The following is a 14135-nucleotide window of genomic DNA, read 5'->3' as shown; positions in this document are numbered from 1 at the left end:
TTCTGGGTCGTGGTGAAATTCTGAGTCGATCTAAGCATGTCGGTCCGTCCGTCCGTCTGTCTGTTGAAATCACGCTAACTTCCGAACGAAACAATCAATCGACTTGAAACTTGGCACAAGTAGTTGTTATTGATGTAGGTTGGATGGTATTGCAAATGGGTCATACGGGTCCACTTTTACGTATAGCCCCCATATAAAAGGACCCTCACATTTGGCTTGTGGAGCCTCTAACAGAAGCATATTTCATCCGATCCGGCTGAAATTTGGTACATAGTGTTGGTATACGGTCTCTAACAACCACGCAAAAATTGGTCCACATAGGTCTATAATTATATATAGCCCCCATATAAACCGATCCCCAGATTTGGCTTGCGAAGCCTCAAAGAGAAGCAAATTTCATCCGATCTTGCTGAAATTTGGAACATGGTGTTAGTATATGGTCTCTAACAACCATGAAAAAATTGGTCCACATCGGTCCATAATTATATATAGCCCCCATATAAACCGATCCCCATATTTGGTTGCGGAGCTTCAAAGAGAAGCAAATTTCATCAGATCCGGCTGAAATTTGGTACATGGTGTTGGTATATAGTCTCTAACAACCACGCACAAATTGGTACACATCGGTCCATAATTATATATAGCCCCCATATAAACGGATCCCCAGATTTGGCTTGCGGAGCCTCAAAGAGAAGCAAATTTCATTCGATCCAGCTGAAATGTGGTACATGATGTTAGTATATGGTCTCTAACAACCATGCAAAAATTGGTCCACATCGGTTCATAATTATATATAGCCCCCATATAAACCGATCCCCATATTTGGCTTGCGGAGCCTCAAAGAGAAGCAAATTTCATCAGATCCGGCTGAAATTTGGTACATGATGTTGGTATATGGTCTCTAACAACCATGCAAAAATTGGTCCACATCGGCCCATAATTATATATAGCCCCCATATAAAACAGAGCCTCTTGGAGGAGCAAAATTCATCCGATACGGTTCAAATTTGGAACTTGGTGTTAGTATATGGCCGCTAACAACCATACCAAAATTGTTCCATATCGGTCTATAGTTATATATATAGCCGATCTCCAATCACACAAAAATTGGTCCATATCGGTTCATAATCATATTTGCCACTCGAGTCAAAAATAATTTACCAAAAAATTTATTTCTATAGAAAATTTTGACAAAATTTTGTTTCTATAGAAAATGTTGCCAAAATTTTATTTCTATAGAAAATTTTGACAAAATTTTATTTCTATAGAAAATTATGTCAAAATTTTATTTCTATAGAAAATTTTGTCAAGATTTATTTCTATAGAAAATTTTGTCAAAATTTTATTTCTATAGAAAATTTTGTTAAAATTTTATTTCTATAGAAAATTATGTCAAAATTTTTTTTCTATAGAAATTTTGTTAAAATTTTATTTCTATAGAAAATTTTTGTTAAAATTTTATTCCTATAGAAAATTATGTCAAAAATTTTATTTCTATAGAAATATTGTTAAAATTTTATTTCTATAGAAAAGTTTGTTAAAATTTTATTTCTGTAGAAAGTTTTGTCAAAATTTTCTTTCTATAGAAAATTTTGTGAAAATTTTATTCCTATAGAAAATTTTGTTAAAATTTTATTTCTATAGAAAATTTTGTCAAAATTTTATGTCTATAGAAAATTTTAAGATACCTTGCCATCGGCAAGCGTTACCGCAACTTAAGTAATTCGATTGTGGATGGCAGTGTTTAGACAGCACTAAGTTCGGCCGGGCCGAATCTTAAATACCCACCACCATGAACCAAATATTAGGATTTCTTTTGCAATTTCAGGAGGGCTTGAGGACACTTCCCGAAGATAAATTTAAAGATTTCACCTATGAGGACTATATCAGATTCTGGATATATAAGAACCATTTTTGTTTGAGTTTTAGAGGAATCATTAACATCTCTTGTAAGTGTGCAAGAAAACTATAAAATAACGTCTTGATTTGAAATCTTAAAACTGTAGAAGTAAAATCTGGAAATTTTACATTGAGTTTCAAGCAATTTTCATGATCAATGTGCCTTCTACACCCTCAAGAAGTGAAGTCGGTCTATGTGGAGGCATTACCAAATGGACCGATAAAAAACTTAATCCGATACACGTTTTCGTGAGCCAAAAATACCAGAATATTTACAATTTCAGCAAATCGGAAAAAAATATAGTTTCTACAAAGCTAAAGAGTTAAATTGGGAGATCGTTCTTATGGGGGCTATACTAAAATATGGACGGATACTCACCGTTTTCGGCCCACCTCTTTATGACCCGCAAATACCTCTAGATTTCCAATTTCAGGCAAATAGGATAAAAACTTCGGATTCCAGAAGCCCAAGAAGTAAAATCGGGAAATCGTTCTATATGGGGGCTATACCAAAATATGGACCGATACTCACCATTTTCGGCACACCTCTTTATGGTCCTAAAATACCTCTAGATTTCCAATTTCAGACAAATTGGATAAAAACTACGGTTTCTATAAGCCCAAGACCACGGGAGGTCGTTTTATATGGTGACCATACCAAAATATGGACCGATACTCACAATTTTTGGCACACGTATTTGTGATCCTACAATACCTCTAGATATCCATTTTCAGGTAAATTGAATAAAAACTGCGGTTTCTATAAGGCCAAGAAGTAAAATCGGGAACTCGGTCTATATGGGGGCTATACCAAAATATGGACCGATACTCACCATTTTTGGCACACGTATTTGTGGTCCTACAATACCTTTAGATTTCCAATTTCAGGTAAATTGAATAAAAACTGCGGTTTCTATAAGCCAAAGAAGTAAACTCGGGAGATCGGTCTATATGGGGGATATACCAAAACATAGACCGATACTCACCATTTCTGGCACACCTCTTTATGGTCATAAAATACCTCTAGATTTCAAATTTCAGGCAAAGTGAATAGAAACTTCGATTTCCATAAGCCCAAGACCCCAAATCGGGAGGTCGGTTTATATGGGGACTATATCAAAACCTGGACCGATATAGCCCATCTTCGAACTTGACCTGCCTGCTGACAAAGGACGAATTTGTGCAAAATTTCAGCACGATTGCTTCATTATTGAAGACTGTAGTGTGATTACAACAGACAGACAGACAGACAGACAGACGGACATCGTTATATCGTCTTAGAATTTCTCCCTGATCAAGAATATATATATATATATATATATATATATATATATATATATATATATATATATATATATATATATATATATATATATATATATATATATATATATATATATATATATATATATATATATATATATATATATATATATATATATATATATATATATATATATATATATATATATATATATATATGTAATATATATAATATATATATATATATATATATATATATATATATATATATATATATATATATATATATATATATATATATATATATATATATATATATATATATATATATATATATATATATATATTTCGATGTGTTACAAACGGAATGACAAACTTATTATACCCCCGTCACCATTCTATGGTGGTGGGTATAAAAAAGGCCGATTAAATACGTACATAATTCAGTTTGACAAAAATTTCTATAGAAATAAAATTTTGACAAAATTTTCTATAGCAATACAATTTTGTAGAAAAAAAATGTTGACAAAATTTTCTATAGAAATAAAATGTTGACAAAATGTTCTATAGCAATAAAATTTTGACAAAATTTTCTATAGAAATAAACTTTTGGCAAAATTTTCTATAGAAATAAACTTTTGGCAAAATTTTCTATAGAAATAAAATTTTGGTAGATTATTTTTAGGGATCGGCTATATATAACTATAGACCGATATGGACCAATTTTGGCATGGTTGTTAGCGACCATATAGTAGCGCAATGTCCCAAATATCCCCACGTACCAAATTTCAACCGAATCGGATGAATTTTTCTCATCCATGAGGCTCCGGAGGTTAAATCTGGGGATCGGTTTATATGGGGGCTATATATAATTAAGACCGGTATGGACCAATTCCAATTTTTTGCATGGTTGTTAGATACCATATATATAGAAATAAAATGTTGGTAGATTATTTTTGGGGATCGGCTATATAGAACTATAGACCGATATGTACCAAATTTCACCACGTACCAAATTTCAACCGGATCGGATGAACTTTGCTCCCCCAAGAGGTTCCGGAAGTCAAATCTGGGCATCGGTTTATATGGGGGCTATATATAATTATGGAACGATATGGACCAATTTTTGCATGGTTTTTAGAGACCATATACTCACACCACGTACCAAATTTCAGCCAGATCGGATGAAATTTACTTCTCTTAGAGGACCGCAAACCAAATCTGGGGGTCGGTTTATATGGAGGCTATATATAATTATAGACCGATATAGACCAATTCCTGCATGGTTGTTAGAGACTATATACTAACACCACGTACCAAATTTCAACCGAATCGGATGAATTTTGCTCATCCATGTGGCTCCGGAGTTCAGATCTGGGGATCGGTTTATATGGGGGCTATATATAATTATGGACCGATGTGGACCAGTTTTTGCATGGTTGTTAGAGACCATATACTAACACCATGTATCAAATTTCAGCCGAAGCGATAGCTTGTTTCGTTAGAGTGATTTCAACAGACGGACGGATGGACATGCTTAGATCGACTCAGAATTTCACCACGACCCAGAATACATATACTTTATGGGGTCTTAGAGCAATATTTCGATTCGAACGGAATGACAAAGTTAATATACACCCCATCCTATGGTGGGGAGTATAAAAAAAAACACAAATAAAGAAAGTCTAAAGTCGGGCGGGGCCGACTATATTATATCCTGCACCAATTTGTACATCCACATTTTCAATAGCATATGAAATTCGTCCAATGTGTTGGGTGCTATATATAAAGATTTATGTTGCCATATACATATATTTAAATCTGACTCGATCTGGACAAATTTTGTTAGAGTGCTAAAAAATTTATACACTTTAAATTTAAGTCGGCGAATGCCCAGGGGTGGTAAAAAATAGGGAAACATTTAAATTTGAACCAATTTTGAGGCCACTTCGCAAAAGTGTATTTATGATTTATCGGTCGATACACGCAAAGAAAAAAAACGTTTGGAAAACGTGTACCGAAAACGTTTTTCTTTTGCTAGAGTTTTTTGAATTGCTTCGAAAATTTTAAAGTTTTATCACCAAAAAAATTCGTTTGTTACAAAATTTTTATTTTTTCAATTAAAAAAGTCATTTTTGAAACAACAACACAGTCCATTTCGTTTATATCAAACACTGTTCTTTTCTGACTTTAGGTCGTTAATAAGACACATTTTACAGTTTAAAATTTAATATACTACAATGTAATGTTGAACATTTTTTCGGAATCTTCCGAACATATCTGGAATATGTGTAAAAAAAATAAAAAAAAATAAAAAGTATATACGGCCGTAAGTTCGGCCAGGACGAAGCTTATGTACCCTCCACCATGGATTGCGTAGAAACTTCTACTGAAGACTGTCATCCACAATCGAATTACTTGGGTTGCGGTAACACTTACCGATGGCAAGGTATCTTAAAACTTCGTAACACCGTCTTCTAAATTACAAGGTAGTCCATACGTAGTATATATTAAACTAAAAAGGCCGATTAAATACGTATATAATTAAGTTTAAAGTTTCTATAGAAATAAAATTTTGACAAAATAAAATTTTGACAAAATAAAATTTTGACAACATTTTCTATAGAAGTAAAATTTGGAAAAAATTTTCTATAGAAACAAAATTTGGAAAAAATTGTCTATAGAAATAAAATTTTGACAAAATTTTCTATAGAAATAAAATGTTGACAAAATTTTCTATAGAAATAAAATGTTGACAAAATTTTCTATAGAAATAAAATTTTGGTAGATTATTTTTGGCTCGAGTGGCAACCATGCATATGAACCGATATGGACCAATTTTGTGTGATTGGGGATCGGCTATATATAAATATAGGCCGATATGGACCAATTTTGGCATGGATATTAGCGACCTTATACCAACACCACGTTGCAAATTTCAACCGGATCGGATGAATTTTACTCCTCCAAGAGGGTCCGGAGATCAAATCTGGGGAACGGTTTATAAGGGGGCTATATATAATTATGGACCGATATGGACCAATTTTTGCATGCTCATTAGAGAACATATACCAACACCATGTGTCAAATTTCAGCCGGATCGGATGAAATTTTCGTTTCTTAGAGGCTCCGCAGCCCAAATCGGCTATATATAATTATGGACCGATGTGGACCAATTTTTGCATGGTCATTAGAGTATATATACCAATACCATGTACCACATTTCAGCCGGATCGGATGAAATTTGCTTCTCTTAGAGGCTCCGCAAGCCAAATCGGGGGATAGGTTTATATGGGGGCTATATATAATCATGCACCGATGTGGACCAATTTTTGCATGGTTGTTAGAGACCATATACTAACACCATGTCCCAAATTTCAGCCGGATCGGATGAAATTTGGTTCTCTTAGAGCGATCGCAAGCCAAATCGGGGGATCGGTTTATATGGGGGCTATATGTAATTATGGACCGATATGGACCAATTTTTGCATGGTTGTTAGAGACCATATACACCACGTACCAAATTTCAGCCAGATCGGATGAAATTTGCTTCTCTTAGAGCGATCGCAAGCCAAATTTGGGGGTCCGTTTATATGGGGGCTATACGTAAAAGTGGACCGATGTGGACCAATTTTTGCATGGTTGTTAGAGACCATATACTAACACCATGTACCAAATTTCAGCCGGATCGGATGAAATTTGGTTCTCTTAGAGGCTCCGCAAACCAAATCGGGGGATCGGTTTATATGGGGGCTATATGTAATTATGGACCGATATGGACCAATTTTTGCATGGTTGTTAGAGACCATGTACCAAATTTCAGCCAGATCGGATGAAATTTGCTTCTCTTAGAGCGATCGCAAGCCAAATTTGGGGGTCCCGTTTATATGGGGGCTATACGTAAAAGTGGACCGATATGGCCCATTTGCAATACCATCCGACCTACATCAATAATAACTACTTGTGCCAAGTTTCAAGTCGATAGCTTGTTTCGTTCGAAAGTTAGCGTGATTTCAACAGACGAACGGACATGCTCAGATCGACTCAGAATATATATACTTTATGGGGTCTTAGAGCAATATTTCGATGTTGTAACACATCGGAATGACAAAGTTAATATACCCCCATCCTATGGTGGAGGGTATAAAAAAAAACTTTGGTCGAAGCAGGGATCGAACCCATGACCCTTGGCATGCAAGTCGGACGTAGCAACCACTGCTCCACGGTGCCAAACTAAATGTTTGTTTCTGTCAAATAAACTTTGTTTATTCGGTTCGTGGGCGCCGCAAGCTATGCTATATAAATATAACTTTATGGATATTTGTCTATTCATGACCATAACAGGTACATAGCTCAGTGGTAAGTGTGGTGGCTTACAAAGTGCATGGTCCGCGGTTCGATTCTCCGTCCAGGCGAAAGGTAAAAAAATTTTAAAATTTATAAAATCGTATAATTTCTCCTACATTGTTGGTATTACAGGAAACGGTGTTAAGAACTAAAAAACCTCGTGGATGTGAGAAAGATGTGAGGGAAAATGCAATTAGCCAGAAAACAATGTTTTTTTTTTTTTGAATTTGTCTTTATGAAATTGTTTTTACATCCTGGAAAAGAATAAACGTTTATCACAAAAAGTATTACTTTTCTTCCAAATACACTTCCTTACAGCGAAAAGCAAATGAGAAACGAACTTTGTTTGTCTAAAATTTCGTTTGGGAGGAAAGAATTATTTTTTTGCGTGTAGATATTTATTAGAAGTAGAGGCAAATCGGAGTATTTTTTACAAGTTTTCGGCTTACCAGTGGCAATGTTACAAGGAAAGCGTGGGTGGTTTGGTCATTTGTACCCAAATCGGCCATATCTCCTTAAAAATGCCTCCTAGAGCCAAAAGGACCTTAATTCATGACCACCCCTCAAAAATCAAATTGTTGATGAAAAACCTTAAAAAATCAAATTTTTTATATGAAAAACTTAAATTGGCCATATCTCCTTAAATATGCGTTCTAGAGCCAAAAGGACCTTAATTCAGGACCACCCCTCAAAAATCAAAATTTTTCTGAAAATCATCCAAAAATCTAATTTTTTATATGAAAAACTTAAATTGGCCATATCTCCTTAAATATGCCTCCTAGAGCCAAAAGGACCTTAATTCATGACCACCCCTCAAATATCAAAATTTGGATGAAAATCCTCAAAAAATCACTTTTTTATATGAAAAACTTAAATTGGCCATATCTCATTAAATATGCGTACTAGAGCCAAAAGGAGGTTAATTCGTGACCACCCCCCAAAAATCAAAATTTTTATGAAAATCCTCAAAAAATCACATGGAAGCTATATCTAAATCTGAACCGATTTCGACCAAATTTAGCAAGCATAGTTAGAGTGTTAATTCTGTGCACTCCCTGTGCAAAATTTCACGTAAATCGGATTACAACTTCGACCTCTGTGATGCATATATGTTATGGACTATAACTTGCAATTTAGAAGATACAACAATTTAGACAATTTAGAAGTAACGACCCAAGTAATTAGATTGTGGGTGACAGTCTTTCGTAGAACTTTTTACGCAATCTATGGTGGAGGATACATAAGATTCGGCCTAGCCGAACATACTTGTTCTTTCCTAACAAGCGTTTAATGTAAATGTACGTTTCCGGATCAAACGCATGGGCTTTGAGAGAGTTCAAATACTATTCCAATACTTACAGACCACATCGCCTTCCGTAATCTTTAAGATCGACATCTGTGTACTCAAATCGTCTTCCCGAAACGGTTTCTAAAAAGGAAAAGATGATGAAAAGGAAAAAACAAAATTAAAGAAGTATATGCAGCAGTAAGTTTGGCCAGGCCGAAAAACAAAATTAAACAGGTATATACAGCAGTAAGTTTGGCCAGGCCGAATTTTAAACACCCACCACCAGTGTTACCGTTGGAAATTTTGAAAAAGTCGCAAAAAAAGTCGCATATTCAAAAAAAAAGTCACAGTAAAAAGCCGCATATTTATAAAAAAAAGTCACTTAAAGGGTGATACGGTCAAAATTTGGTCAATATAAACTTGACGTATTTCTTTCAATTTTGCATTTAAAAAACCTGAACACCCCTCATTTTGAAGGTGTGTGTGTGTGTAGAATGTTGCTCCTATTTTGATTTTGGAATTCACTCTTCAGTTGTCAAAATGCCGTCCAAGCAAGAAGAGCAGCGTATCAAAATTTTGCTCGCGCATCGCGAAAATCCGAGCTACTCGCACGCAAAGCTGACAAAATCGCTAAAGGTTGCCAAATCAACCGTTACAAATGTAATTAAAGTGTTTGGGGAACGTATGTCGACAGCCAGGAAGTCTGGATCGGGGGGAAATCGAAAACCGGAAGCCGCTGAGACGACAAAAAGAGTTGCCGGTAGTTTCAAGCGAAACCCTAACCTCTCTCTCCGAGATGCCGCAAATAAGCTGGGTGTATCGTCTACAACCGTGCATCGAGCCAAAAAACGAGCCGGACTATCGACTTACAAGAAGGTAGTGATTCCAAATCGCGATGATAAACAAAATACGACGGCCAAAGCGCGATCCCGGAGGCTGTACACGACGATGCTAACGGAGTTTGACTGCGTGGTAATGGACGACGAAACCTACGTCAAAGCCGACTACAAGCAGCTTCCGGGACAGGAGTTTTATACGGCAAAAGGAAGGGGAAAGGTAGCAGATATTTTCAAGCACATAAAACTGTCAAAGTTCGCAAAGAAATATCTGGTTTGGCAAGCCATCTGTACTGTGGCTTGAAAAGCAGCATTTTCATAGCTTCCGGGACTGTCAACCAAGAAATTTACGTGAAAGAGTGTTTGAATAAACGTCTGCCGCCTTTCTTGAAGAAACACGGTTGTTCCGTACTGTTTTGGCCGGATTTGGCATCTTGCCATTACGGTAAAAAGGCCATGGAGTGGTACGCCGCCAACAACGTGCAGGTGGTTCCCAAGGACAAGAACCATCCCAACACGCCAGAGCTCCGCCCAATTGAGAAATACTGGGCTATTGTCAAGCGGAACCTAAAGAATACCAAAAAACTGCTAAGGACGAGCAGCAGTACAAGGCAAACTGGCTTTCTGCGGCGAAGAAGGTGGACAAGGTGGCTGTACAAAATCTGATGGCAGGTGTCAAGCGTGAGGGCCGGAATTCGGAAAAGCGAAAGCCTAACTGAATATTTTTCCTGATTTACACGCGTTTTCCCTTGACCAAATTTTAACCGTATCATTCTTTATGTTACATTTGTGAGGTATTTTTATAACAAAAAATTTTCTATAAAATAACACAAAACAATAAAGGAACAGTCCCTTTAACATAAAAATATATTTTTCTAACTAACCCCCATTTTCATGAAACTCCGTTAGTGCTCCGTTAGTTAACGAACTTTTAAACCGTTCCATGGATATATCTGTCATCTTGCGTATATATTCCACATGCCAGTTAGAAATTTAACTGCTGAAATTTTTTCAGTTAAAGTTAACCGGAGAGAAGATATTTGCAATTTAATTTCTATTAATTGGCAGTTAAAGCCTAACGGAGCTACAAGAAAATGGCCGTAATTGTAATAAAAAATCCAGTTAAACGAGTAATAATGGATTTTTTTCTCTTTGCTAAAATTAGCAGAAATGTACTCGAATGCCATCAAGTACCAATTTACCATCACCCAATTTAAAAATCAATTAAATTAAAATCAATTAAAATAATAAAAAAATATGTATTTTTTTACTAACTTCTAATTGACTCTGTGAAATATTGCATATATAATTTGTTTATGACAAACTTTTGCAAGTTTTTACTTGGAAAAAATCCCTAGCAAAATCTTGCAACTTCTCTATTTCTCAAACATCACATTTGATCTCTCTCTGGCTCTCTTTTGCTGGCGTTTTGGAGTCAACGAACAACGACCAGTAAAAATTAGTAATAATTATAAAAAATTATTTGATACCAGAACGGATCTAGTGGTTGAAGTGGTATGCAATAAAATAACAAACCAAAACGCTGTGTAGGTTAAGTATCGTAACAGGTTGGCTGATAAGTCCCCGGTCTAACAAAGAACAACACATTTTTTTTTTGTCAAAATTCTTTTTTATTATTCAACATAGTTCCCTTCCGGAACGATACAACGATTATAACGACTTTCCAATTTTTTGATAACATTTTGGTAGTACTCCTTCGGTTTTGCCTCAAAATAAGCCTCAGTTTCGGCGATCGCCTCTTCATTGCAGCCAAATTTTTTTCCCTGCGAGCATCCTTTTGAGGTCTGAGCATAAGAAAAAGTCGCTGGGGGCCAGATCTGGAGAATACGGTGTGTGGGGAAACAATTCTAAGCCCAATTTATGAATTTTTGCCATCATTTTCAATGACCTGTGGCACGGTGCGTTGTCTTGGTGGAACAACACTTTTTTCTTCTTCATATGCGGCCGTTTTGCCGCGATTTCGACCCTCAAACGCTCCAATAACGCCATTTAATAGTCACTGTTGATGGTTTTCGAACCTTCAAACGCTCCAATAACGCCATATAATAGTCACTGTTGATGGTTTTTCCGATAAAAATTATTCCATGCGCATCCCAAAAAACAGAGGCCATTACTTTGCCAGCGGACTTTTGAGTCTTTCCACGCTTCGGAGACGGTTCACCGGTCGCTGTCCACTCAGCCGACTGTCTATTGGACTCAGGAGTGTAGTGATGGAGCCAGGTTTCATCCATTGTCACATATCGACGGAAAAACTCGGGTGTATTACTAGTTAACAGCTGCAAACACCGCTGAGAATCATCAACACGTTGTTGTTTTTGGTCAAATGTGAGCTCGCGCGGTACCCATTTTGCACAGAGCTTCCGCATATCCAAATATTGATGTATGATATGACCAACACGTTCCTTTGATATCTTTAAGGCCTCTGCTATCTCGATCAACTTCATTTTACGGTCATTCAAAATTATGTTATGGATTTTTTTGATGTTTTCGTCGTTAACCACCTCTTTCGGGTGTCCACTGCGTTCACCGTTCTCCGTGCTCATTTCACCACGCTAGAATTTTGCATACCAATCAATTATTGTTGATTTCGCTGGGGCCGAGTCCGGAAACTCATTATCAAGCCAAGTTCTTGCTTCCACAGTATTTTTTCCCTTCAGAAAACAGTATTTTATCAAAACACGAAATTCCTTTTTTTCCATTTTTTTCACAATAACAAAAGTTGCTTCACAAAAGATGCTCTATCGCACAAACTAGTTGACTTACAGACGTCAAATTTTGACACGAATCATTTGAAGGTTGGTACTACATAAAAATAATATGCATTTAATACTAGCGATGCCATCTATGTGTCAGACCGGGGACTTATCAGCCAACCTGTTAGTTCGGTGATATTTTTGGCGTCGTCTGAGGAATTTATTTCCAGACGCGAAAGAAATAGTAACACAGAGACCTTCACAACTACTGTTCCACCACAGAGACCTCCGGGTCCACCGCAGATACTTTCAGGCCTACTATTCCACCACGGGTCTACCGTTCGCTCTCAGACTAGCTGGTAGCTGTAGCAGTAGTTTGCCTTAACTATCGCTCTACAGCCGATACCGAAGCTGACACCAAACAGGTTCTACAACAATCAACTGTAGCAACCGTGTTGCAAAAGCCAAAGATCTCGTCAGCACTTCCTGATCACCTACAAACCGAGAAATAAACAAATTCCTGATTGACTACAATCGACGAATACACAACTTCTCAAACGCCAACGAACATAACAACTCAGAAACGGCCAATCATTAACGTTTCATTACCATCAGCTACCGCGCATCGATGAAATTATGTTCTTCTTCATTACCGATTATAAACGAACCGAACTTCTCATCAAATAGCGAACATCGATGAAACGACGTTCTCATCACTACTGATCATCGACGAACCGATCTTTTCCTCTACCACCGATCATCAACGAACCGCATTTCTCTTCAACTACCGAGCATCGATAAACCGATGTTTTCCTCCACTACCGATTATAAATGAACTGAACTTCGCAACAAATATCGAATGTCGATGGAACGACGTTCTCATCACTACTGAGCATCAATGAAACTAGTTTCTCACCGACTACCGATCACCAACGAACCGAGTTTCTCATCAATTATCGAATCTCTACGAGCCAATGGTCTCACCCTGCATCGCACAGAAAAAAATATCACTAAAACACTCCGAATTAAAAAGTTGATTGAAGTTGAAAACTATTTCAATTAAAACAAGTATATAGGGCCGTAAGTTCGGCCAGGCCGAAGCTTATGTACCCTCCACCATGGATTGCGTAGAAACTTCTACTGAAGACTGTCATCCACAATCGAATTACTTGGGTTGCGGTAACAATTGCCGATGGCAAGACATTTTAAAACTTCCTAACAACGTAATATATACCATATAGTCCATACGTGGTATATATTAAACTAAAAAAGGCCGATTAAATACGTATATAATTAAGTTTAAAGTTTCTATAGAAATAAAATTTTGACAACATTTTCTATAGAAGTAAAATTTGGAAAAACATTTCTATAGAAATAAAATTTTCTATAGAAATAAAATTCTGACAAAATTTTCTATACAAATAAAATTTTTAAAAAAATTTCTATGGAAATAAAATGTTGACAAAATGTTCTATAGAACTAAAATTTTGACAAAATGTTCTATAGAAATAAAATTTTGACAAAATTTTTTATAGAAATAACATTTTGACAATGTTTTCTATAAAAATAAAATTTTGGTAGATTATTTTTGGCTCGAGTGGCAACCATGATTATGAACCGATATGGACCAATTTTTGTGTGATCGGGGATCGGCTATATATAACTATAGACCGATATGGACCAATTTTGGCATGGTTATTAGCGGCCTTATACTAACACCACGTTGCAAATTTCAACCGGCTCGGATGAATTTTGCTCCTCTAAGAGGCTCCGGAGATCAAATCTGGG

General features: G+C 36.2%; 1 protein-coding gene across 1 annotated transcript in view; it reads right to left on the bottom strand.

The window, feature by feature from the left end:
• Positions 1 to 14135, bottom strand: part of LOC142231191 (putative cytochrome P450 313a4) — a 169246-nt gene that overhangs the window by 9333 nt on the left and 145778 nt on the right. Inside the window, exon 5 of the mRNA XM_075301809.1 lies at positions 8869 to 8938. Coding sequence (XP_075157924.1) covers positions 8869 to 8938 — 70 coding nt within the window. The remainder of the gene's footprint in view (positions 1 to 8868; positions 8939 to 14135) is intronic.

Source organism: Haematobia irritans, chromosome 3 (assembly GCF_050003625.1).
Source record: "Haematobia irritans isolate KBUSLIRL chromosome 3, ASM5000362v1, whole genome shotgun sequence".
Lineage (NCBI taxonomy): Eukaryota > Metazoa > Arthropoda > Insecta > Diptera > Muscidae > Haematobia > Haematobia irritans.
The sequence above is the reverse complement of the archived record's forward strand: the minus strand, read 5'-3'. Positions and strand labels throughout refer to the sequence as shown.